At 29.1% G+C, this 25,766-nt stretch overlaps 5 protein-coding genes across 10 annotated transcripts; all 5 read right to left on the minus strand.

Annotated features, from left to right (window-relative positions):
- Positions 1–1,095: 1,095 nt before the first annotated feature.
- On the minus strand, positions 1,096–3,533 carry LOC114942618 (uncharacterized). Of its 2 annotated transcripts, none has more exons than XM_085490332.1 (5): positions 3,355–3,533; positions 3,175–3,240; positions 2,663–2,795; positions 2,379–2,473; positions 1,096–1,521 (listed from the first exon to the last, which is right to left on the minus strand). In XM_085490332.1, the coding sequence occupies exons 1-5, from the start codon at positions 3,406–3,408 to the stop codon at positions 1,435–1,437; spliced, it is 435 nt and encodes a 144-aa protein (XP_085346458.1). In that variant the 5' UTR covers positions 3,409–3,533; the 3' UTR covers positions 1,096–1,434. The 2 variants fall into 2 exon arrangements, with proteins under 2 accessions (XP_085346458.1, XP_085346457.1); XM_085490331.1 differs by having other exon boundaries at positions 2,370–2,473.
- A 172-nt stretch (positions 3,534–3,705) lies between these two features.
- On the minus strand, positions 3,706–5,793 carry LOC114942617 (uncharacterized). Of its 2 annotated transcripts, XM_029318019.2 has the most exons (4): positions 5,071–5,793; positions 4,724–4,822; positions 4,015–4,362; positions 3,706–3,895 (listed from the first exon to the last, which is right to left on the minus strand). In XM_029318019.2, the coding sequence occupies exons 1-4, from the start codon at positions 5,218–5,220 to the stop codon at positions 3,809–3,811; spliced, it is 684 nt and encodes a 227-aa protein (XP_029173852.2). In that variant the 5' UTR covers positions 5,221–5,793; the 3' UTR covers positions 3,706–3,808. The 2 variants fall into 2 exon arrangements, with proteins under 2 accessions (XP_029173852.2, XP_085346455.1); XM_085490329.1 differs by lacking the exon at positions 4,724–4,822 and having other exon boundaries at positions 3,709–3,895.
- A 63-nt stretch (positions 5,794–5,856) lies between these two features.
- LOC114942603 (uncharacterized) lies at positions 5,857–13,144 on the minus strand. Of its 4 annotated transcripts, none has more exons than XM_029318006.2 (9): positions 13,014–13,144; positions 12,200–12,274; positions 12,010–12,068; positions 9,991–10,174; positions 9,301–9,629; positions 8,908–8,970; positions 8,619–8,817; positions 7,846–8,099; positions 5,857–7,745 (listed from the first exon to the last, which is right to left on the minus strand). In XM_029318006.2, the coding sequence occupies exons 3-9, from the start codon at positions 12,052–12,054 to the stop codon at positions 7,689–7,691; spliced, it is 1,131 nt and encodes a 376-aa protein (XP_029173839.2). In that variant the 5' UTR covers positions 12,055–12,068; positions 12,200–12,274; positions 13,014–13,144; the 3' UTR covers positions 5,857–7,688. The 4 variants fall into 4 exon arrangements, with proteins under 4 accessions (XP_029173839.2, XP_029173838.2, XP_085346454.1 ...); XM_029318005.2 differs by having other exon boundaries at positions 12,200–12,350; XM_085490328.1 differs by lacking the exon at positions 13,014–13,144 and having other exon boundaries at positions 12,209–12,929.
- Positions 13,145–14,584: 1,440 nt separating this feature from the next.
- LOC114942627 (uncharacterized) lies at positions 14,585–17,896 on the minus strand. Its single transcript, XM_029318030.2, has 5 exons — positions 17,400–17,896; positions 16,668–16,742; positions 15,607–15,693; positions 15,180–15,531; positions 14,585–15,031 (listed from the first exon to the last, which is right to left on the minus strand). Exons 1-5 carry the CDS (start codon positions 17,454–17,456, stop codon positions 14,715–14,717), a joined length of 888 nt encoding a protein of 295 aa, XP_029173863.2. The 5' UTR covers positions 17,457–17,896; the 3' UTR covers positions 14,585–14,714.
- Positions 17,897–18,062: 166 nt separating this feature from the next.
- On the minus strand, positions 18,063–24,936 carry LOC114942629 (uncharacterized). Its single transcript, XM_029318031.2, has 5 exons — positions 24,730–24,936; positions 19,685–19,987; positions 19,366–19,596; positions 18,552–18,881; positions 18,063–18,442 (listed from the first exon to the last, which is right to left on the minus strand). Exons 2-5 carry the CDS (start codon positions 19,985–19,987, stop codon positions 18,356–18,358), a joined length of 951 nt encoding a protein of 316 aa, XP_029173864.2. The 5' UTR covers positions 24,730–24,936; the 3' UTR covers positions 18,063–18,355.
- Positions 24,937–25,766: the final 830 nt, after the last annotated feature.

Below are 25,766 nucleotides of genomic sequence, written 5' to 3' on the forward strand. Positions count from 1 at the left end.
TTTATTAATTTTGACTTCTCCATTTCGCGACTAAAAAAAATCAATTAAATTGCCGTAACTAAATATTGTATGACAAAAATTTTGAATTTTTGAATTTTTTCGTATTTTACTTACCAGTTATTATTTAACAGATTTTCACAATGCTATTAGCTTAAGAAAAAAAAAATTAGAGAAACTAGAACACTTAGTTATTCATTCGAATTATATTGTAGAATATTTGCTCCTAAACTAAACGTAATTAAACATAAATAAAATATATAATATTTTCATTTCAATTACGTTGTGTACGATAAAATCTCGATATATTAAAATTCTTTACAGCATAGTTGCAGATCGCATTGTATTTATTTTATGTAATCGAATGTTACTTATTTGCTTATCTGCTAATAGACGGAGTAATTATTTCTATGTTCGCGTGTCGTCGTATAATAAAATGTGAAGAAAGACGCAATTTCGCACGACCTCGGTATATATATTTAAACTTTAACGTATCGACGATGAGTCAACACTGTAATATCGGCAGTGTTCACTAGCAGAATTATTAATAATTATGCATATAATAAAATGTGACGTCATTTCACAACTTTCTGTTATATGTAGATAATTAATAAACAAATTCGCAACTATATAATAAAAAGCGATACTTATTTTGCAATTTCTTAATTATATCAATTATTTGAACTTGTAAATCTCTTCGATTTTAACAAAAACGCGACCTTTTCGAGATAAAATAGAAAAAATTAAACGGTGATATTTCCGCAACAATGATTCTTACGAAGATAAGTCAAAAAATGAACTTGTGGATCTCGTCGATTTTTACAAGCTTGTCCTCTGTATTTTTGGCATAAAACGCTGCTTCTTCAAGATTAAAAAGAAAAAATTAAACGACCGTATTTCCGAAACAATAAAACTTATGAAGAAGTATCAAAGTATGATTTGTAAATCTTGTAGATTTTTACAAAATTACTCTTTGCACCTTTGCCTTTTTTGTTATTTTTTTTAGAAATTGACTTAACATGCCTTTTTTTAGAAATGGAATGGAATAGAATATAGAATTTTTTATAGAATTTTATAAGATTTTGATTATACCCCAAATTAACATTTTTATTAAAATATTTATTACAATAACATAATTGGAGAAAATACATTTTCAAATTAATAACAAAATTGCAGTAATATATCTTTTTTATATGGTATATAGGTAAAAAAATTTAACAATATATTACACGTTGATATTAAATAAAAATGTAAAACTTTACTTTGCAAGATAATTAGTATAACGTTTATATTTAGAGCAAAATCTTTTTACATATTGTTAAATTATATTGCTGTAGAATATTTAATTTATAATTCTTAATATTAAAATATAGTTATAACCTTCTTAATATTAAAATATAGTTATAACCTGTATGATTGCTTCTTTTACTGCTTTCCTTATCCAAAGATCTTATTGCTCATCAATCTTATTACAGGATTTATTGGGATAGGGTATTTTACCCTATTCTCATATATTTTGCATAACTACAAATTTCAAAAAATTTATGTATATAAAAAGATAGTATTAACAATTTATATATAATACTATGCATGCGATAAAATATTTAATTATGATATTAATAAGGTACTACTTGAGATATTAATAAGATTAATATGTATATAAAATATAATTTTTATCATTAATTATACTACGTTAGTAAGTAGTAATAATATAAAAATTTTATATTATTCATATTATAGTATTAATTATATATATCTATATAAGTATATAAAATAATATTAATAATATTATGTTATTTAAACATGAGTTACACATGGTAATTGAACTTTGCGGCAATTTTAACAGAAAGGGATATTTTGCGAGTTGTCTGAAAAACATACTCACAAAATTCTTATGTAATTCAAAATTAATTTTTATTTTATAAAAATATTGAAGTATATATTTTAAATATAATTTTTAAATTATAAACAATTGACAAAAAATTGTATGTCTTGCAAATTAAACTTGAAGAAATGAGTAGACTTGTAATAAAATATTACTTTTTTATTTAGTTTTAAATGTTTTTATTTTTATAAATCTTAATTTTAGTAATTACAATTAATAACAAATTATAAAATAATAGTAAAATTAAAAAAAAACAAAAAGTAATAATCATATTTTTGTTTAAAAATATTAATTTGTTCTTTAAAAAACAAAAGTCATCGAATTATCATAGATTTTATAGAGAAACTGATCTTTTATATAAAAACTGATTAGTAAAATATTTCCGCGTTCTGTAGTTATATTTTTTATACTTCTTAACGATATTTCTTGTATTTTGAAAATTATTATTAGTTATACTTATTGTTGGATATATTATAATTACACTTACCATACATACCCAAGAATTTTTTAGTACATCACATGCCATATAACGTACGAACATTATTGTTAGTTCATAGAAAATATTATTCGTACCTAAAGTATTATTCGTACCTTCAAAGCAGATTGAGTATTTCATTTAGTATACCTTTTCTCTTTAGGTGTAAAATTTAGATATTGTCAAATATTTTATATTAGTAACTTAGATAGCAGATACTAAACGATTCTCGAAAGTGAAGAAACAACTTTACAAATAAAACATAAGAGCTCTAAATAAATTTTATATTTTATATTTATAATTACATGAATCTTTAGTCGTTAATCCAGTGTTTTCATTGTCCTTTTTTATATTGTCATTTTTTATATCGCTCGTAATAGGCTCCGTATCTGGTTGTTTTAATGAAGGTTTTAAGGTTTCCGATTCAATTACCGAAGACTAAAGGAAAAAAATTATTAATTATCTTTATGTTTATTAATTCCAATTAATCATTTTTTCTATATAAAAAAACTTATTAAATTGAAATTTTTTAACTGAAAATATTCTAACTAATACGCCTCGTCTATTAATCTTTATTTTATAAATAAAAAGATCTATAAAATAAAAAGAAATAAATAAATTCTATAAAATAAAAGTCTAATATTTTGTATTAATTTAATATTATATTTTTTAAATTTTGTAGTTCGAATTTTTTAAATTTCTCTAATAAATTTTGTTCTAATTATTATTTTTATACTAAATATATTTTTGATACTAAATCATTATTATTAAAAAAATTAGTTTCTTTATAATTTTCTTTTAAAGTTTTTTTACTTACTTGAAGAGTGTCTCGAATCGAAGTAAATAAATCATGGATTTGTTTTGATGTATCCTCAGCAGCATTCTGGCAATATAATGATAAAAGTGATTTATAATGAAAAAAATATTTTAATTATTATATATTGTATAATGCAGCAAAATGTACGACATATACATATTTGATATGTATTTGGCTTACTTCTTTGAAAACACTTCCGATGAGAAACAACAATAGAAATGTATATAAACGCATCGTTATATCTAAAAAAAAATACCACACAATTTGACAATACTAAATTTGTTTTAGGAAACAGTATTTTTATTTTTCGTATAAAAGTAAAACTCGTGGAAATAGAATTCTAAAATATTTTGACAAACTGAATTTTTTAACGTATTCAGAACTTCCTTATAAGAGAAAACTATATCTTATCATTCGTTCAAAAATTATGCTAAAATATAAAGTCATCATTATTAAATGCTTAATTGAAGTCAATTTTGATATCAGTATGTTTATGCATGTGTGCATATGCATTTTTTGATGGATTCTCAAAACACAAAACGTATTCGTGGAATTACATGACATTTTATTAATTTATGTACATTTCTTGTAATTATAATTATATTATATAATTACTTCAATACAATGATCTTTATTATTCGAGTCCAATCAGCCGTTTACCAAATTGATCCAATATTTGGGTTACTGCTCGAGAAGTTTGTTTGGCAACATTATAAGGGATCTGAAAACACGCAATTTAATTGTTCAAATGAAATAATCGAAAGAAGCAATAATTCAATTTCTTCAAATTTTGTCGTTTTGTGTCGCTTCAATATATCAATTACTTTACAGGATACTTACGTTTACTAGTGTGCTCAAAGAATTTGCGAGATTTTCAAAACCTTTGACGACCACGTTCCCGAGTCCGCTAAATTTATCCCCCGTATTACCGTATTTTTCCTCCTCCTTAATTCCATCGACAATTGGTTTAGGTGTCAGAAAATTATTAAACGCTTGTCTGATGCCATCAGGCTTTCGTTTTTCTAAAATTGCCTGCTCGGTGTCATTTTCTAAACGAACTGTTTCTCGCGTAGACGGATGAAACAAGATTAACGGTGTTGTGCTTTGCACTGATCTGCGGCTCTGATTAGACTCGTCCAACTCGATAATTACTGGAGCAACGTTATTCTGAACTCCGCTAGTTAATTGCTATAAAAGAAAAATTATATATGCTCTAAAAGTTTTCCAAACAATTTGTTATTTGACAATAATTAAAATCAATAGCGAAAATGAAAAGAAAATGCAAAAGGACAACATATAAGTCTAATGTTTGTTGCATTAGTCGGTTAATACACAGATGTGACGTTGTTTTATTTACAATAGAGCTTCAACTACTTTTTGTCTATCTTCATAATTCAGCATTACCGATTAAAAATATTTGGTTAATCTAACTGTAATAATACGATTTTTTGTATACTAGTGAAGAAATATATATTGCATGAGATTCTGTATGCATATAATCGATCATAAAGAGACATTATTAGAAAGATTCGATAGATATAATAATTACCTCCGCTCGATTGACAACGATGTTTCTGACCAATATTATCGAATTGATAAATCTTCCTGCAACGATTCTAAACGCATCAGCGACACGTCCTAACAATTCCTACAAAACAGTAATTTTGACTTCGCCTTTTCCGGTAAAACTGGCGATTCACGAAAATCCAAATAAAATTTCGTGCAGCGCAATTGAGGAATCTTTTACATAGATTTTTCGATTAATTTAGATTTCTTCATCTCTTCAAACGTCGATAAAAAAATAATTTGTATACGTGCCGTTTTCTTATGTCAATTGTGTTTTCCAAAAATTGCATTTTCATATATTTTCGCAAATTAAATATTCAAAAAATTTACCTTTGCATCCTCCAATCTTGACGGTACAATGTTGTTTTCTGCATCATTTTGCATGTTGTTGAGAATAAATTTTGTCGGTTCATCCGTAGGATGAGCACTCAATGAGTTTAAAAAGCAGATAAGCGATAGAAATATTACAATGCGCAGCATATTTGTTTATTTATAGTATATATAAAAGTTCAAGTTAATTTTAAAACTGAAGAAGAGTTTTAAACACACACGCACGTGCACCAAAGAGCAGTTGCACTTATAAATATGTTAATCGGAATAATTAACATAGAAGCTAATTTTGCAGCTAATTTACTTTGACAATTAAATAATTGTTAAGTAAAAAGTTTTAAAAACACATGGCACGTTTCTATAAAAGTTTGTCACTATTGAAGAGCGAACAGTCGACTAACAGATTTCGCTCACGATGACGATCTTACTTACTAGCTTACGACACTGTATTACTTTCTCTTTCGGTATGCTTCTTCATATTGGAAATCGCATGCGCATACGTGTAGCAATTTAAATTAAAATTATCATTGAAATCCTTGACACTATTAATATTCAAAAAACAAAAATATATTTTTAGATTAAAAAACTAAATATGTAAAGTAATAAATAATTTATATTACATAAATACATATTAAGATTGGTTTATTAAGATTAACAATTATGTCGTTAACTTATAAAATTATTAATAATGTAAAATACAATATAATAACAATAATATACATCTTAAAATTAAGATTTAGAAAGACAGGGCCAACTATAACGAGCATATTAAATTAGTGAGAGATGTAATGTCAACACATAATTGATTTATTTCTTAGTAGATACAATGATAATAAAAATAATAAAACGTTTCGGCTACATCTTAAATGTGACCAGTAATATTACATCAGAATTATAATTGGTCTGATATGTTGCAATCTCTGATCTGGTCATTTACATTTTGTAACTGGTACACGAACATAGAAAATAAATAATAATATTCTGGTAAAAAATGAAAAATAGCGACAAAGTTGAATTTTGAGTTTTAATAATTTATTAATATGTGTCTATCATATTTTCCATTATTTAGAATTACAAGCTATAAAAATTAAGCCACATTATTTGAAAACAAAAATCGTAACGTACTAATATTAATTTTTGAAAAATTGTCTATGATTAAGTTATGCAATTCCGTACATTATATGACATATTATATTCATATGCATTAATATATTTTTATATTAAATAACATGTAGCGCGGAAAGAAATAAATGTGATAGACATGTAAAAAATGCGGGATTTTGTAATATTCTAGTAACCAGAAATAAAGTAAGGTAACGAAGTTTTTAAATAATATAATTAAGATCGCATTTTATTAATTATTACTATAAGTAGAATATCATCGTCATTTGCATACCGTAATCATTATGATGAAACAATGTCTTAAAAGCTGCAATAGCGTTATCCATTTAAGTATGATTGGCAAGTATAATGACTCAAAATGAAGTTCTTGTGTGATATAAAAAAATGTATCTATAAATACTATTATTATTCAAGGTTGGCTAAGTATATGTGCAAAAAATATAATGGATCATTTTAATAAGCAGATTTCGTTCTTAATAGAAATTTGTTTTAATTGAGATTTATTGTATGTATTAATTATATGTCCAATTATTACGTACGAAATTTCTCGAATAAAAATAATTTATTTTATCTCACTGTGTATTTGCATTCATATATAGTCATACAATCATTTTTCGATTTTTAATATATTATACTTTTCTTCGTTATAATTATCTTCATTTTCCTCTTATCATTTTTCTTCTCTTTTGCTCTTAAATTCTTCGTTAACGTTAACATGCTCAGGATTTACAATATTCTTCTGTATTTTCTTACTTCTTTACAATTACGTTCATTGTTTTATTACTTAATAATAGTAAGTAATTTTCTAATAAAGTAATTTTCTTATTATTATTGTCTGCTATTTTATCTTCCGTAACAATCGATTTTATCTCTTTCGATGCTTTCATATAATAATGCAGTTGTGGTTAATAACGAACGTTTTATAACGATTATATTTGTGGTTTACGCGATCCATATTAACAATGAGGCAACAAGTAAATATCAATTTCTGATGAAACATTGAAACTAGTATTTTGTAATTTGTGTACTACGCATGCGAATAAGTAATATGTAAACAGTAAAATAATAGAATAAAATTCAGGAGAATATAAATAATTCGTGTCAGAAAACGAATTCTTCTTCTCGTATAAAAGTATCCTTTATTGATGCACCTTCTTAAAATGACTCGCAGGATGAGGACAAAGAAATACTATCGCAATATGTGAAATTACCTAGCTGGAATTACAATTTAATCACGTGCAGAGAACCGCAAGATGGACATCACGCGTGTGCTTGGCATTCGTAAATAAGGCGGAGTAAACATTTACAAAAGAGGCTGAATGTATATATGCAACGAAACATTGAACGCTAACGAAATATATATATTCGAATCGGAAGACCTTGCGAAAAACGTGGCTCACGATCTTCGCTCGTGGATATTTTATATATTGCGCGATTATATTAGTGTGTATATCTTCGAATGTAAAACTTATATAAGGACGGACGCGCTAAAAGTCTCAGCCGGCGTTGTTTCTCAGCAATTGATTAACAGCGGACAACGTAGAAATTGGAATCTGAGAAGAGAGAAAGTAAGTGGCTCATTAGAAACTCCGTGAATTCTTATGCGTGATGCAACGCTTGCGAGATGATTATACGAATAAGCATTCGACTTACGTTGAAGATGTCATCGAACAAGGATCCGCCGACATAAACTTTGCCCGCCGTACCGCTTTTGACAACTGCACCCTCACTGTCTCCCACTGAATTGACGAAGAGTTCGCCGACCACGTCCGAAGGCGAGTCTTGAGAATCAGCTGTCGCGGTTGGAGGAACGTAGACTACTTTATTCCTAGGACCGGTCCGGAATCTCTTCCTCAAGTACCAGCGTGGATACACGGGTTTCGTAATCACCACGCTCGGATTATTATCTGACAAATGATCAAAATTGTCTCATGAAATATATCATTTAAAAACGCGATCAGATAATTAAGCTCACATTTTTACTGTTTCAATAATTTAATATTTCTTCGAGGAAGGAATTTATTGTATTATTAAATAAAGTCACTTCTTTCTCCCCAAATGTCAGAATTTTGACAATTGTTTGAAAACACTCTTCCAAACAATAATTCAATTAAAATAAGATAAATATTGTCTATAGTGTACACAATTATTCGAGTTTGTAGAAAAATATCAATTCAATATTAGCTCAGATAATATGACATAAATAGACACTTGCTGGTGCAATATTGGTTTCCATCACTGAAAAAAATGTTTGCGAATAAAATCTCCGGTCGAAAAATTATAAAGTACTCTTCAACCTTTATAAAAAATGTAATTAAATATGTCTATACATATATTGGAAAATTCAAAAGACGTAACTGTAAGGTAATTTCAATATAAAAAAATAATTGAGCCTAATTAGCTGAATACGTAAACTGATTGCTCACCGAGTGTCGCAACCGAATTAGCTGGAATCGTCTCTTGCACAGGTACAAGAGGTGCGGCTGGTGCTGTGGGTGCTAAGGCCACGATGCTCTTTTCGACAGATTTGACGACTGGTGCCCCGCTAACCAAACCAACCGATCCGACAAGGCCAACTTCCGTTGCGAGAGGTTTTACGGCAGCGACTTGTATTGCACGTCGTATCTGTTGCAAACGAGAGAAAGAAATTTTAATAATTTGTCTGATTATTCATCGCAATCGCGCTTTGCTCGATAATTTCTTGGCTTTCGTCACCTCATTGTTTTGCGATTCGGCCTTTCCTTCCGCAGCCGCGGCAGCCTCAAGCGCCATCGCCTTCTGCATTTGACAGATTGATTTTAAAGACAGTGTATCATCCACACGCACGCAAATATATGTGTACAAAGATTGCATGTTAGAGAGGAATTATCCCATAATTCAAAATGCGCTTATATAACTTATCGAGCTACTAATTACGAAATTATACGATTATTCTAAGAAGGTGTGTTAGAGAGAATTCTGTGTCAATGAACGTCCTCGAGATTCTCGATATCTTGTTTAGATATCGTATTCGAAACCTAAAAAATTATAATATCGGTTGTATGTGCATCCTTCGCTTATATAATAATAAAAAAAAAATAATCGCAAGAGTTACGTATCGATCGAAACCTCTTTCTCCTTCTGCGCATCCTTTGGTTTCGAACGTATGATCTGTATGTTTGTGTGGCCCTTCGCTGGTTTCGTTACACTGGCAGCTGCATCCGCTGTTGCATTAGTCTCTTTCGTCGTCGTGCCGGATGCACTCGGTCTCACGTTAGTCTCAGCTCCTGCAACTCCTCCGCCAAGAAAGACGCCGGTTCCTGGACCGCCTGGAGTCGCGCCAGCGTACAGGCCGCCGGAAATCGGGTTGACCGATCGTCCGTCCACTCTGCCACCGAGACCGGCCGCCGCTTCCGGTCTTCCACGACCGAGTCCAGCACGAGCGTATAAACCTCCGCCTAAAAATATATCTTATTCTATTTCATTTCTTCAATATTTATACTTATATATTTATATTTATATTTATATTATATTTATATTTATATTTTTTATATTTATATTATATTTATATTTATATTTTTTATATTTATATTATATTTATATTTATATTTTTTATATTTATATTATATTTATATTTTTTATATTTATATTTCTTCGATAAAAATTTTGATATAGGATGCAAAAGGCCTTTCATTAAATATTTTGTTAAATATGTATTAGGTATTTTATTTTGTATTTTATTTGTGACAAATATAAAGAATGACTCTGTCTCCTAGCTTGTCAACATTAATATGATTTTTTATTTTTGCGAATACTAACCCAGACCGTTTTCTCCATTTAATGTTCCACCTAATCCCGCACCCGCGTGAGCACCCCATGGGGTTCCAGCACTCGCGTGAAGTCCACCCCCTGTTCCTCGAAAGAGACCACCAAGTCCAGCTTCAGCATGATATCCCGCGAAGTTTACCCGGATTCCACCGTTAGTAAATTGGATAAATGGAAGCTGTGCAATGACAATATAAGTCCTTTATCAGAATCGAAAATCTCTTATCAGAATCCATTTCAGAATTTAGAATTTATTTATAGCATTGGATTAAGAGGAATTATTTTATGTGATTATAAGTGGACATTTTTCTTGCAAATATTCTGTAAATGTTTTTCTCAACGTTATCTGTATTATCTTTTCACACGTCCCATATTTTGTAGATGACAATTTGTAATTAGTAGTTTCCTCCGTCTCGTCTCTACGCCGCAAGACATAAAAACCGATTCTTTTCAGAAATGATTTGCACGCAAGTGTTTTATTCATTACTGACATGTTCCGCCTAAACTCGAGACTAGCTACCGTGACATTGCATGAAGCCATTTTTCCTCGAATATTTTCACGTTGGATATTGCGTAAATTGATCTAAAATAAAAGATAGGACAATGCGCAAAAATATTATCACTTGTTTACAAAATCATTTACATATTTAAGATTAAAGTTAAACGTATAACAATATTACTTATATTTTCATTTATTATTATAAAAATTATATTTCAAAGCTATGTTAAAAATATAATAATCATGGATAAAAAATATAACAATTATTTTAGCTATTTAATCAGAACGTTTTTAATCAGACAGAAAATTTGCGATAAGCGTTATTATTACACTTGAACTTCTTATTTCTTTATTTGTTTTTTACTACATAATTTTCGATGTGAAAACTGTTAAGTTCCATGGTCAAGTTACTTCGGTTTTTACCTTTCAAATCTATAAATAAAGAACATAACTGTCTTGTTTATGTCTTTAGCACACGTTTCTTAATAGCGGTTTTATTCACAAACCGCATATTTTTTCTTCGGCAATTAATTGTGATTGTCATAGATAATATATGCATTTTTTTTTCTTTCATCTTTTATAATTAAGAATTCTCTGAATTATATCGATAAATAATTTGGCTTTATGCAATCTTCTACCATTTCCTTAATCCTTTCTCTCATTACACTGATTATCTAACCAGCTTAAGTATGCTGTGTTTTTCTATAGTATTTCTTTCTCATAATCAAAATAATTGATTTACTTGTTGTCTTTTTTAGATCGCACAAGGTTTCTTTCTAAACTTAATTATCATTCGTGATGACGTTAATGCTACGCAAAATACACAGAATACGATTATTCTCGCCGTTAATGAGAATAAAAAAATTAATTGAATCGCAATTTAATGTATTACACCTGCGCACTGTTTGTCTAAATGTCTTATTACATAAATATAATGTCGCAAAAATTATGACCGGTTTGATACATTATATACTAGAGAAACATATAAAAATGTTAATCAAGAATTAATTTAAGCGTTTTTCTATTTGTAGCATCGTTTTTCTATTTGTAATGTTGTAATGTATTTGATTTTGCCGTCATCTATTGCCAGCAACATGTATATTTCACATAATTGTTTTATTCGAATGCAATAAACGATAGATTTCATGAGAAGCAATTTTTTATTTCAAATCATTTAAAACTGTAAATGCATATATAATGATAGCTTTGTTGTCCATCATACACATTATAGTATCTTAGTATACATACAACATCACCAAATTAATTTTTTTTCCATAATCTCATAATCAATTATAAAAGCCAAGTTGCATTTGGTTATATAAAAAAATTACGAAATATATATATATCTTTACATAACTGGCAGTATACAAATTTTGTTTATATCTCTCATTCTATAATCACGCTCTCACTTTCTTTCGCGAGATAGATAAATTTATATAAAAAGTACAAGTCTTATAATTGACGAAATAAAATAATAATGACAAATTCAAACGAGGCAAACTTGTTCTACTCACCAGTGCAGGTGATTCTGTACTCTGTGTAACCCCATCCTGCGGCATTCCGTTTGCCAGAGCTACGAAAGCGATAAGCAAGCAGTTAGCTACCTTGCCGAACGACATCTTTGCGTTCACTGACGAAGGATCGAGGCTACTAGGCAGGTAGACAGTCATTTCTCGGCCTGACCGGAGGGCATCTCTTACTCACCTTACTCACCTGCTGGAAGGGGTAAGCTCGAGATCCGTATCGCTCGTTTGACGAACTACGAATCTGCTTGTCGAACTAGAATGCGAATGGTGCAGAGTCCACTTGATTTACGTATTCCTCGAACGTTTCAAATGAGTAATATTTTAATTAGCTGTTTTCGAGCAGGTATAGGTTGATTAATCGTGTAATTTGAATAAAAATTATTCCATTCACGCAGACAATCGTCCATTATTTAACTCTTTGGAAAAATAATATTCCCACAAAGGAAGAATTTTTTTTTAATAATTTTTATATTTGCATAAAGTTAAAAATCTCTGTTCTTATATCATTCTTAGCATTCAAGGATGTTTAATTTAAAATTATAATTTATTGTAATAAACTTTATATTATTTTCTTTTTTGTTTGTTTTAAAGCCATGTAAGTTTGTTTGATTTCATATACGATACGTACGTAATGCTGGAAATTAAAATCACTATTACATTGCAAAATTGAAGAAAACATTCAAATTTACTTAATTGTAATCAAATGTAAGCTGTTAATTCTGTCCGACAGTCTTCACATAATAATGATGAATAAATGCAATCTAATTGAGCTAATAATGAATATTAATACCGATAATAAAAATTAATATTATACAATAGATTTATGCTATAGTACAATGCACGCACACACAAATATAAATATTCAATACACTCAATAATTTTTTTGTATAAAACATTTGATTAGAAAAATTATTTGTATTATAATTATTTATATTATATATAATTAATTTTATTTCAAATCGCAATATTCAAACCACACAATTCATACGTACTGATTTTATTATATGGAAATTTTTCTTTTCTGCTATATTTTTGATAACATATGTTGATTTTATAATTGCACAAAGAATATCGATTGAATGAACCACGAACGTGACAATTCCACGACTTGCGAAAGACTATCGAGACTGACTAGACTATCAAGTATTATATAAACAGCCGCTGTATAACGTCAGAGGTCAATCTATTGCTATCTCACTGGATTACATGTTTTTGCCATTTAATTAAAACAGTAATTTAAATATTCTTTATCGTTTTTATTAATTATTTTGATTACAATAATTATTTAAAAATTAAGACTACAGCAAAATAAATTTAAATTAAAAATTTAATTATATTTAATAATTTATAATGTTTTACGCATTTAAATTTATAATTTTTTTTCACACATTTGTTACAATAATTAATATACAGCTAAATAGTATTTTTTTTAAATGGCGAGCCTTTAGAAGGTCTGCCCGCTTCTTAGAGAAGAAATAATATAGGATTCTCTATTAAATCATCCAATATAAAAAAAAGAGAATCTCAAAAAGGAGGAGGGCAATTACTTTAAATTCCCTCGCATAACTGAGTCTGCTGTATTTCCATAAATTTAAAATTTATATGTAATATATATACATATGTATTATATTAAAAAAACGATGTAAATCTGAAAAAAATTGCGTTATCCAAGTGAGCATAAAACATGCGACATGTGAGTTTCTTATTACAACGCAAAAATGAAGCGAGTGTTCGACGAAGGTCAAAGGTATGACTTCATATTAACTCTTTGTATATTCCGTAAAATTCCATGCTTATGATTATACCTATTGAGATTTCTAGTGGAATATTTTTCACGATAAATAAATAAAATTAAATTGAAAATTGTGCATTAGTGTATATGTAGATATATGCTAAAAGCATTTTATATTACTATCTAAGCATATTTGTTTTTATCTCAAAGATTCGAAGAGAGAAAGAAATAAAGATTCGCGATTGTTTGATTAACGGAAATCATAATAGCATTTTTTTACAATTATTCTCTTTCATATTCACTACATTGATTTAAAGTGTTGTTCAATTGTTAAATAAGATGAGTTTATATTGTAGTATTTGTCATTTGTCATATATGAATCTTCAATACTTCGAATTATTAAGAAATATTAAATCATCCGATGTATAATTCATTCTAATCATGATGACTCAATTACTGTTTTTCTTTAATATATAAAATTGTTTTACCAATAAAAAAGAAATTAAATGTTAGCTAAGTGTTTCAGAGAAACATCGATAAAATATATTTCTATAAGAAATCATATAGCAAAACTTATATTTTCATTGATTTAAATAAAACAAGAAGTTAAAAACAAAAGGAAATATTTGCAAATATAATGTACATATAAATTATGTAAATTTTATATATTTTTAATAAAAAAAATATTTATTTCTGTAATACGTTACATCGATTATTATATTATTATTATTATTATAAATATTTTTATTTGTTAAATATATTTTTAATTTATTATAATATATAAATTATTTATTATATATAAATATTTTGTTAATTTAATTTAATAGATTTAATGAAATTGCATATTCTTACGGAGATTTTTTATGCTAAAGATAAACGCAAGCTGTAATATCTGCAGAGCGATGTAAGAATGGCGAATGCTTATCGATTATAACTAACATCATGTTTCATATTTACATTACTATCGCACAAATGCCACTTTGCTGTTTCTCGGTGCAATTTTATTTTCTATTAGCGAATCATCATCATATTTATGTATCGGCTTATTTTTAATCTTCGTGATTTTATTTTGGATATTTACGTCAATGCTTGGGTATTCGGAAACTTTTTGTCTTTTTTCGTAAGGAGCAATCTTGTTCTCGACTTTAATGGCTGAATGGCTACTAGAAGGCCGAGTTCCATGAAAGCTACCGAATCCAGCTGTCAACCCATGCCAGGAGAAAGATGTATCTTCATTAATATCTTCATGGACCTCGTAGGTATGTTGCGGGCGATTTCCTGAAAGAGAATTTACCTTTAATCAGAGAGAGTGGCAAATGATAAAAAATAATATATTCTTATTCGTCTAAATATATCGCGATAGCTTTGATAGTAATGTGTTTTACATTTTTTGCAGTGAAAAAATGAAAGCAGCGAAAATAATCACCGTGATTGCCATGAATGCCATGAATGCCATGGCCACCATGGCCATGAAATCTGCGAATGCCATTTAACCCAGAGTGATGACCACCGAGAAGGCCACCGTGATGGCCACCAAGCAAAATGTTGCTCCACGCGTTTAATCCGAATGGATCTTTGTGATAATGCCTGACAACTCTGATAACTTGCGATTCTTGATTTTGCATTTCCTGTTTTCGCTTTCTCTTCTGTTCCTTAATGGCCATCAACCGTTTTCTTCTATCTTGAAGAGAATTTTGAATTCTCTCCGCATTTTGCTGTCTTTGCTCCGTCGTAGTTTTTACAAGGGTACCGACAGCTTCTAGAGTCGAGACGGGAATCTGTAAATGATTTTACTTATAAAATCGTATAATCAATGTTGTTATTGAATGTGAATAATTTTGAATATACATTACCTTCACAATATTATCGATTCTCTGTGAATTCTCTGGGTAAAAAGCTTGAGCGGCGGCGGCAGTTTGTTTGATCGCTGTGATCGGAATCTGCAAGATAGAATTTAAAAAAAATATATATATATACACAACTCACTCCAAAAAAGTGGTATACTTAAAATTTGGAAAAAATCACCAAATTTCAAATGACGATAACTTTGTAAATTATAAATATAGAAAGGTTTCTAAAAAATGAAAATAAAGCTTGGAATCTCTACTTTAAGAATCTATTTATTTCAATGTAACGAGATAAATTTATTAAAAATAGCGGATGATAAAACGAGAGCATGCAAAATTGAAAAATAATGGTCCGAGTTTGCCAAGGCGCATGATGTGAGTCAATGTCACAACTCAATGGGATAAAAAGCATATGATAGTACAGAGTCTCCCCTTTAAAATGCTTTTTTATTCATCTCGATACAATGATTTTTCGCCGAGTTATTCGCATTTAAAGTAAAAAGCTGCTTTTTTATTCAAATGCGAATATCTCGGCGAAAAATTATCGTATTAAGATGAATAAAAAAGCATTTTAAAGAAGAGACTCTATACTATTATATGCTTTTTATCCCATTGAGTTGCGACATTGACTGACGCCATGTGTCTTAGCAAACTCGGACCATTATTTTTCAATTTTGCACATTCTCGTTTTGTCATCTGCCATTTTTAATAAATTTATCGTGCAACATTGAAATAAATAGATTCTTAAAGTAGAGATTCCAAGCTTTATTTTCATGTTTTAGAAACTTTTCTATCTTTATTATTTACGAAGTTATCGTCATTTAAAATTTGCTGATTTTTTCCAAATTTTAAGTGTACCGCTTTTTTCGAGTTTAATACTAATATTATATTTATATTTAACTGCCATTTTTTTCTCTCTTTTCTGTCTGTGAAAAAATATAAATTATCGAACTACCTTTAGAGATATTTAAAGAGAGATATTTATTTTTTTTAAACATTTTTTTAAGCTTATTCAATAATTGATTTTAATGGATCAATATTTACTGGATGAAAAATATTATACTTACGTTAAAGATGTTATCTATCAGTTGACCATTTTGTGCGAATGAATTCTGGCGTCGTACTCTGCTCTTCAAGACTTCCTGAGGTAGAGAAGGGGATAAATCTCACTTTCTTGGATAATAGCGTAAAAATACTTCCGGCATATCATTTTGCTCCCGCATTTAAAGACGGGAAATTACGCGGATTGCATACAAATTTCTTTTCCGAGATAGATAAATGCGACCCACGTGCACTTCAGTTTGCCATAAGACATTGCATTTAATTGCAAATGTATATAGAAGATCACATAAGTCGCTGCAGGCGAATCTGATATCTAGATTTTATCGCAGCTTTCACTTTTTGCGAAATAAAAATATCGAATGGTCTTCGTCAATTATTATTAGAAAGATGAATTCACGTTACTGCAATTTTTATTTCGGTCTTTAAGAGCGAGATCAAACTACAATCATTAAAATATGTACACAAAAAATTTTTACACGAGTAAAATTTCGGCTTCAAGTCTGTCATCACAAAAAATAAAAATAAATTAAAATATAATAATATTAGAAACAATAAAAAATATAATGTATATTATTATATAACGAGAAAAATGACATTAATTTTAATGATTATCGAAGCATTATTACATAAAGAATTAAATGCTATTTATAAAATTTATATGCTATAAAATACATAATTAAAATTCGTGACATTTAAATGTTTATCTTACTTTATGATTAATGCGTTAAATAACTTACGCCATATGCAACATTGCAAAATAGAAGAAAGCTGAAAAATCCGCAACGCCAAAACATCCTTTCGATATCTCTCGCAGCAAATTGCTTATAATTCTGGCTAGGACTCCCAGCTAGTTTCAACACAAGTCGACGTACGATTGAATCGTGGACCCGCTTGACCGATCTATAAGGGCTGCCATGAGATCCCACACAAGGCGTCGACCAATCGGGCTTAAGGATTTCACGATTTCCTCGGAGGAAGAAAAAAGAGGTGCTTTCTACTTATTGCAATCATGTGCCATATGTGTTTCCCCCGGATCCTTCCGTCCTCTTTTCGCACCGGCCGATTACTCGAATAAACTATTGGCTTCTTCTTTTCTTTATCTCACGCTCGTAAAACTTTAGCGTGGGTTAACAGTTGCGTAAGTCAATATATTTCACAGACATACGATGATAGCTATCGTGATGCAACCACAAAACCGGGTCCTTTCAGGTTGAATTTCGACGCTACTCGATCTCAGTTGTAATTCGATGTGTCGTTCACTTTGAATAATTTAGGCCGAATCGAAAGTAACAGGTACGCATTAGTTATTTTGGCACAGTCTGAATATGCACGATTTATTTGAGCGACTGATACAATCAAATAAAATTTTGTAATTATATTGGATGTATCTAATTGATGCATTAATAATAAAATCAAATTTAATGAAAAAGAAAGATAATTATTTTTACACCCGCGCATATATATTTTTTCTATCCGAAAATTAAATTGCTGCATAATTGCTCAACAGTGCAGATGTTATCTCTCTTTACAGAATAGTATATATGTATATATAAATATATATTTTTTAAATATTTGTTTCGGTGACAACACACTGTAGTCTTTGGCTAAATTATGAAACTGTCAAAAATTTTTTGTCACAAATCTGTCACTGTCACTCTGTCACCATTTATTCACTCTTCTTTCTTCGTTATTTTTAAAAGGCGTTTGGATTATCTTGCAGAAAAGAGCCTACTTGATTTCCGAGATTCTTTTGAAATTCTCTCACAGATATATCTGATTGCTAAAAGATTAAAAAATTAATTACAATTATGTTAAAATTGTCGATCAAAATAATTCGATAAATACATCTAAAATTGCAATAATAAAAAATAGATATTATAAAAACTCACATTTAGAGCATCCTGCCATTCAATATTAAAGAGTCTCACCAAACCGCGCAAATTTCTGCTTAACAAATTTGCCAATCCAGATTGCGTGAATCTAAAAGGCGCTTGAGTTGTCGTGGTTGTCGGCCTCATTGTTACATTAACAGTCGTCAAATTACTGGACAGATCATTTTGATCATTTAACGACGTAGCGACCGTTGTCGAAGACATATTGTTTACTTGCAATGAATTACTACTACTGACCCTTGGCGGTTGCGTGGTTGTATCTGGTACAATATTTTCGCTGATAATATTGCTTATTTGTTTAATCGCCGAACGCGTATCGTTGAACGTCTGAAATAAATAAATGGAACATTAGTCAAACATAGCGAAATCTCCACACACTTTCTTCATTTAATTAATTCCATAAAGAAAAAAATTGTTTTTATTATTTGTATTGAGAAATTATATCCAGCAATAAGAGAGTCGAAAAATAAGAAGTAAAGAAAAATAATTGCCCTCAATGTTTGACATTTTCTATATTTTATATTATATTTTATATTATATTTTATATTATTATGCTATATTTTATATTATATTTTATACTACATTTTATACTATAATTTTTCTACTATATATATCTTTATACGATTTTTTTAACAATTGCACCCTCAATATTGTAATTTTATTTTTATGATAGTGAAAGTGTTCTGCGGGAACAGATATTATCAATTCTCATTTTCAAACCTTTTTTATACTTATTATATTTTAAGCTCTTTACCATTATATTATATATGCGGCAAATATTGATTTTGTTATATAATATTCTTATTCATACCTCGAAAGCGACTCTTGCTAAAGTATAAAAGAATCCCGGCCGCTGCCTGCGAACTTGTCTAGCGACCCTTTTGGTTTCTTCGGAGATGCTCGTCTCCGCGAAGATGCTGTCTTCGATCGAGTTCATTGACTCGACGTCATTCTCGTCTTCGGATAACAGTTTCTCCAATATACTCATCTTCAGCATCATCTCTTCGTCCCTTATTCGAGTCTCTTGATAAGATTGTTCCAACTAAAAAAAGGCTTTTCTTTAAAAAAAGCTTCCTGGCATTCAATGTGCTGAGTTTCTAAACAATGATATTTTATATTTGTTTTCTTACCGGATATTTTGACATAGAGTTTGCTACATTTTCTTTCACATAAGCTTCAGGATACAGGTCTTTTGAAGGCACCTCAGATTGCACTGAATTAGATTGATAATTACGATGATAAATGTATTGCGGAAGTTTTGAAATCTTAGACTGAAGTTGTTCTTCAAAAAAAATTGGATCGGAATGTATAGTATTATTGACTTCATAAGGAATCCAATCTAACTTCTCTATGATGACTTCGCTATAAAGCGGCTTAATTAAGCAGAGAAACAGCCAACTGGCTGTAAAGGCACCGATTGATGATGTATACATCTGTAAGAAAAATATTCATAAGATTAAAGTTACGCCAGATTAATTATATATTATAAAAGAAATCAGATTAATTAATTATTTAGAATAGGAATAAAGATGTATGAATGTGTATAATCAGGAAGAAAGTGGAAGTCTATAGTATCAAAATATTTTCAACAAAAACATTTATAGTGAGTATAGAGTAAAATAAACTGTTGTAACTTTAACACATAACAAGCAATATATTACATATATTATGTAAATAATGTCATAACAGAAGTGAGATGATTGCGTTGTTATAAAATTGCAGCTCACGGGACCGAAGAAAACATCGCGCAGTGAGAGTCGGACGATGACTGTGATGCACGGAAAAGAATCAGCTGTTATTATATAAGGCTGACAGTATTCATTTAGTAAAATAAAGAAAGTTTGCCGAAATAAGGCGAAAGTACGAAGGAAGATTGTCAACTGTAATTTCATAGACAAGATTCTTGTAATTGTGTTACGGTCTATTATTTATAAATCAGTTACGTACAATCAATTATATAATTTGCATAGTACTTTCGTAGCATAATTATACGCTAATACAATTTATTGTTAGTATAAAAAAATTATCACAATTTTTAATTGTGTAAATAGGGAGATGTCATTATAAATATGTATTGTAATACAATCTGATTTTAATTTATTAAATTTATTAAATTTAGTTTATATAAAATATAATATAATTTAATTTAGATAGAATATACTTTAATAAATTTAATAAAGCAGATAAATAAAATATAATAAATAAAAGTTATTAAATAGAATATAATTTAATACAATTTAAATAGAATAAATTTACTTTATTAATTCCGTAGGGGAGCCTACGTAAATATGGACTTACTTTGATGACACAGACTTTTAAATCCAGACACACATGTCAAAACGTTTCTTCTCTTCAAGCGCGTGCACAATGCTCGAAAAATTATTTGACATTCTCAATTTTTTTAGCACACACAATCTAATATTTTCGCAGATTATACATGAAATCTCGCACAAGTAGTCTTAACTCTTGAGAAGCCTTTTCCGCTGTGAGGTTTATGCGTCACTCGCTCAGTTTGTCGCGATAAAACTGTCGTTTCTATCGTCCGTTCACGCACGATCGTTCGGAAAATTGCCTCCCTTCGACCTAATACAGCATTCCCATTATAAAACTGTTTCTGGTCGATGACTTCCGCTGCCGACCAAGCATAACTGGCGCGATTGACGACGGCGATTTGTTTCCAACGAGGATTGTTCGGAGATTTCGACGATCCATTTCGGCCATCCTCGCTGTACGTGACGGGAACGTATAACACGTGCACGTGAATTAACGGTCGACCTTATTGAGCATCTTGCGAAATAATGGGGCCAGCCTGAGTGTCCGGTATGTTGCAACAAAATGTCAAAAATTCGGCCCCTTGCAGCGGCCTTCTGTCGTTTTGCAAATGATAGATACTTCGGCAGTTGCTAAACATATATGTAAAATATTCGAGCACTATAGCTAGCTATATATATAAGTTTGCCATTCGAATATTGCAATTCAGTTATGTATTAAGAAATACTGGCACAAATTATATTTCGAGTATTGCAACTATGTTTATGACATTTTATGTCGATCGCTGACAGTATGATTACATTAAATAACATCAATCAAGAGTGTCACGTTAGCTAGTTGTGTCATGGCACCTTTGAAATAATTGCGGTGTCAAACCACACACGTCAGAAGAACCTAAATATGTAATGCGGGTTTAAACGAGACTTTCTACTTCTGCGAAATAAATCACACAAAGATCTTTATCGATTGCGAAAATGCAGACGCACGTGGAATGATTTAAATTTAAATAGAGCACGTGGACTTCAGCGATCGGCATAATAAAGTTGTACCTATTTTTTAATACAAGTTCCACACTTTCCCTTTACATTATATATTATTAATATACTTGCAATTTTAACTTTGTTTTTTCTAATTAATTTATGATCTTTACAAAATGTTAAGAAATGCCATTAACTTTTTAATTTTTAATATTACATATTCTGTATAATAAAGCTCTGTATATAACAAAATAAAAAATTTAGATTAAAATAAACTTACATAAAATTAATACTTTGTCATCCATTTATCTTTCTTAAACTTTTTTGAAAATTCGCGAGAAATCGAATTATTTTTTTAAAATTGCGATAAGTGTAATTTAATTGCTTCGCGTCATTGTCTTGCAATAAAATTTATTTTGCAGAATTTGAAATTAAAATTAAAATCGCGAACACACCGAATACACTAATGCAACTTTGTTGAATCGTCTTTTCTTTGGCACATATGTAAAGCACAACATTAATGAGTTTGTTGCATTCTCTTTCAGTCCAAATGCACATTAGTAGATCACTATAAATTATCGATATGTAATGATTGGATTCGCGCCGTCTTGTTCGGAGATCGACAACCGCAGTACTTAACTTTATGTCCTCGGAAACCTGCTCGGGGCTCAGATCCACGTGGACTATACATAACAACTCTTCCATCTTTCACTTTCACTCTTCGTAATCACACACGTAATCGAGATCACTTACTCCGTTATGGCCATCGGTATGTATTCGATTACAATTGTATAAATCATACACGGCGATTGTATAAATCATAAATGATACCGCTAACTTCTTGCCCGCTCTTTCAATTTTTCAGCTATAATTCTGAATAATTGGGAGACAAAGAAATAGATATTTTTCATCGAGCGAGATTCTTCTCTAAAAATCCAAGAATTGTTCCATGAAATAGAATAATGATAAAATGGTGGTTTATGCGCCGTATAATTACATTTTTACAGTTATTATTCGAGCCAGTTTTTCGTTGATGCATGACACGCTCCGATTACCGAGTGTTAATTATCTCACTGTGAAAGGTATGCGTAAATACGAAATTCACGTGTTCGTTTATATTGAACATATATGCTCTATGTGCATCGATCTGCGAAAAGTTTCTCCGTTATAAAAACCGTTACCAAAATTTTTGCACGCAAATTTGCAATAATAATAATAATGATGCACTATTACATTAAACATTTTTATAATATATACAATGGAATAATAATAGCAAATTATATTTAATATATTGTAGCGATTTGAACGCAGAAATAATAATATCTATAGTGAATATTTGACATGAGTCGAATCTTAGGTTTGACGAAATGTAAGGTGGGGTTTTACGTGGTTATGTATATATATGTAACATACATCTTTTATACACTTGCCTTACATAATAAGCCTGTCCTCGTACGTCAATACTTACCTAATGTCTATATATATATATATATATATATATATATCAGTATTTGTCTATTATTACGATACATTCTCTACTTACCTATTGACATTATTTTATGTAATTTTGATCTACTTGTAAAGTAAGACAAGACAAGGCTTGATTTTAGAAACATATTTCTACTTCTTACTAAATGCTTTAAAAAATTGTTTGCAAGAAAGATTTCTTTGAAAATAATTTATATGCTATATATTAAATATTATTTTTAAAGTAATTTAAATTTAAATAAAATAGTAAACTACTAGTTGGGAAAAGAAAATAATAAATTTGCGAAAATTATCGCAATTAATTTTGTAATCAATAATTATATATATGTATAGACAAGATGTGCAAGATTTTGTTATTTTGAAAAATTGTATTTATAAATCATAATTATGAAACTGTGTTTATGCGTTAAAGATCATATATGAAGATTCGGCCTTGACCGAATACATGAATCAGAACTGAGTATTACATTAGTGAGAGTAGACAGTGGAACAGTAATTAAAAATTTTTTACACAATATGAGATTTATGACAAAGAGTTACATAGAAATATAAAAAGGTTTGAAACTAACATTCTTAAAAATAACATTAATATAGGAAAATACTTTATATATTTTTCCAGAATAATTATCAGAATGATAGTTATAAAGACTGGTTAAATTAGAAACCAGTTTCAGAATAGATAATTTTTTTTAATAACATTGACTTTAATAAGAAGCTTGAACTTTTAGGGGTAGTATTTCAATAACAGTTTAAACTTAGATCGAATGTTTAAACTACTTTTTTGACACGTAATCCTTATCTTACTTACGTTTGTTGCAGAAATCTGCAATTTATTATAAAGACTACAAAAAAATAAAACATTATATAAGATTAGTGCTATTATGTTATATTATACTATTACAGTGATTACTTCTTTTGTACATGTGATGTGATGCTGAACAATTGTTATAAAAGAGTCTAGTATTTGAGCAAATTATTAGACGATTTCCTCTTTTCTTCGTCGAATTCATCAGAGTTTTGTTAAGAAGTGATTAAATTTTAAAACGTTTTTAAGTACAAAGTTATGTAATTTTAAGTAAACTTCATAAAAACAAATTTCTCAATATGAATTATTCCGCGTTTAAATAAGTTAGAAAATTAATAATAATAATAATATATTATAACGTGCAATTTCTTCAATACGCACAAACATTGTATATATATATATATATATATATATATATATATATATATATATATATATATATATATATATTGTGTAATATAGTTATATTAAAAAATTAATTGTATTGATCTTATTTTTCAATTTAAGCTTATTCCACGAGAATACAAAGTATATAATATTTAATTTAATTATATTTATAACTTAATATTTAATATTTCTAATTTAATTCCTAAATAAGAATATCGAATATATAATTAAAAAGTAATTATCTTACCTTTAAGTTTTTCTTATATTATTCCTATTAAATAAAAATAATGTCTAACAGTAGATTGATAGTTCACTATTATGTTTTAATGCACATCTATTGCACTATTACGCTTTACACTAAAATGTGTTTGTAAGTTCACAGGTTGCACAATTTCTCATGAATCTATGACGATGACTAATAAAATTGTAAAAACAAGTGCATCTTGCTGGACGGCAGAACTCGCACTAACAAGATGAGTTTTCTCCACCTCTCGATACCTCGAGAATCGGCCTCGAAGGTCGTCAACATTTTTACGACATATCTTACGTATTCTGGTATAAGTAAACGGGACAAATCAACGAAATTTCTCGACAAAATTTTTATGCAATTCTGCACAAAAATTTTAACGCTACGCATAATACGCTTTTTCAATCATTTATTCCTATTTATGCTTTCGATATTTATTATTTCGACAATTAGCAAATCGCTGGAATTTTCTTAAGTAATAGCAATCAAAAACAATATTCGTGAAAAAATATCTGAGTAATTACACTGAACTTTCTTTAATACAAATGCAAGTTGGTTTATAGCATAAAGTTAATGTTAAATAATATCACTTTTTTATTTTCTTTAATTTCATGTTTTAATTATGTAATACGAGAGGTAAATAATAAAAACATGTAACAGATAAAAATTATGCAGGTATTCGCATTATGCGTAAGAGAAATGCTTAATCTTTATGATGATTTTTTGATTTCTCTTGTTTAAGAATGCCGTATAAAGCAAAGGTCATAAGAAATAAACTATAAAAGACTAAAATTAATTAAATTAAATATGTTATAGTAAAAATAATTTTCGTGTAGCACATTTCGAAAATAAATTTTTGTATGGTATGTTAATGTCCCTTTTATGCACATCTATTAATAATCTATTATTCAAATTGCGCGGATTATATAAATGCATCATCGCCGCCGTCACTTGTTTGTGTAAGTTTTTTTCATTTTTTTCACCTACATTCTTTCTAGCATGAATTATACCTTCTGTTGCAATTCTTCTTCGAACTT

This window comes from Nylanderia fulva, unplaced genomic scaffold, assembly GCF_048542155.1.
Source record: "Nylanderia fulva isolate GAGA-0341 unplaced genomic scaffold, ASM4854215v1 Scaffold12, whole genome shotgun sequence".
Lineage (NCBI taxonomy): Eukaryota > Metazoa > Arthropoda > Insecta > Hymenoptera > Formicidae > Nylanderia > Nylanderia fulva.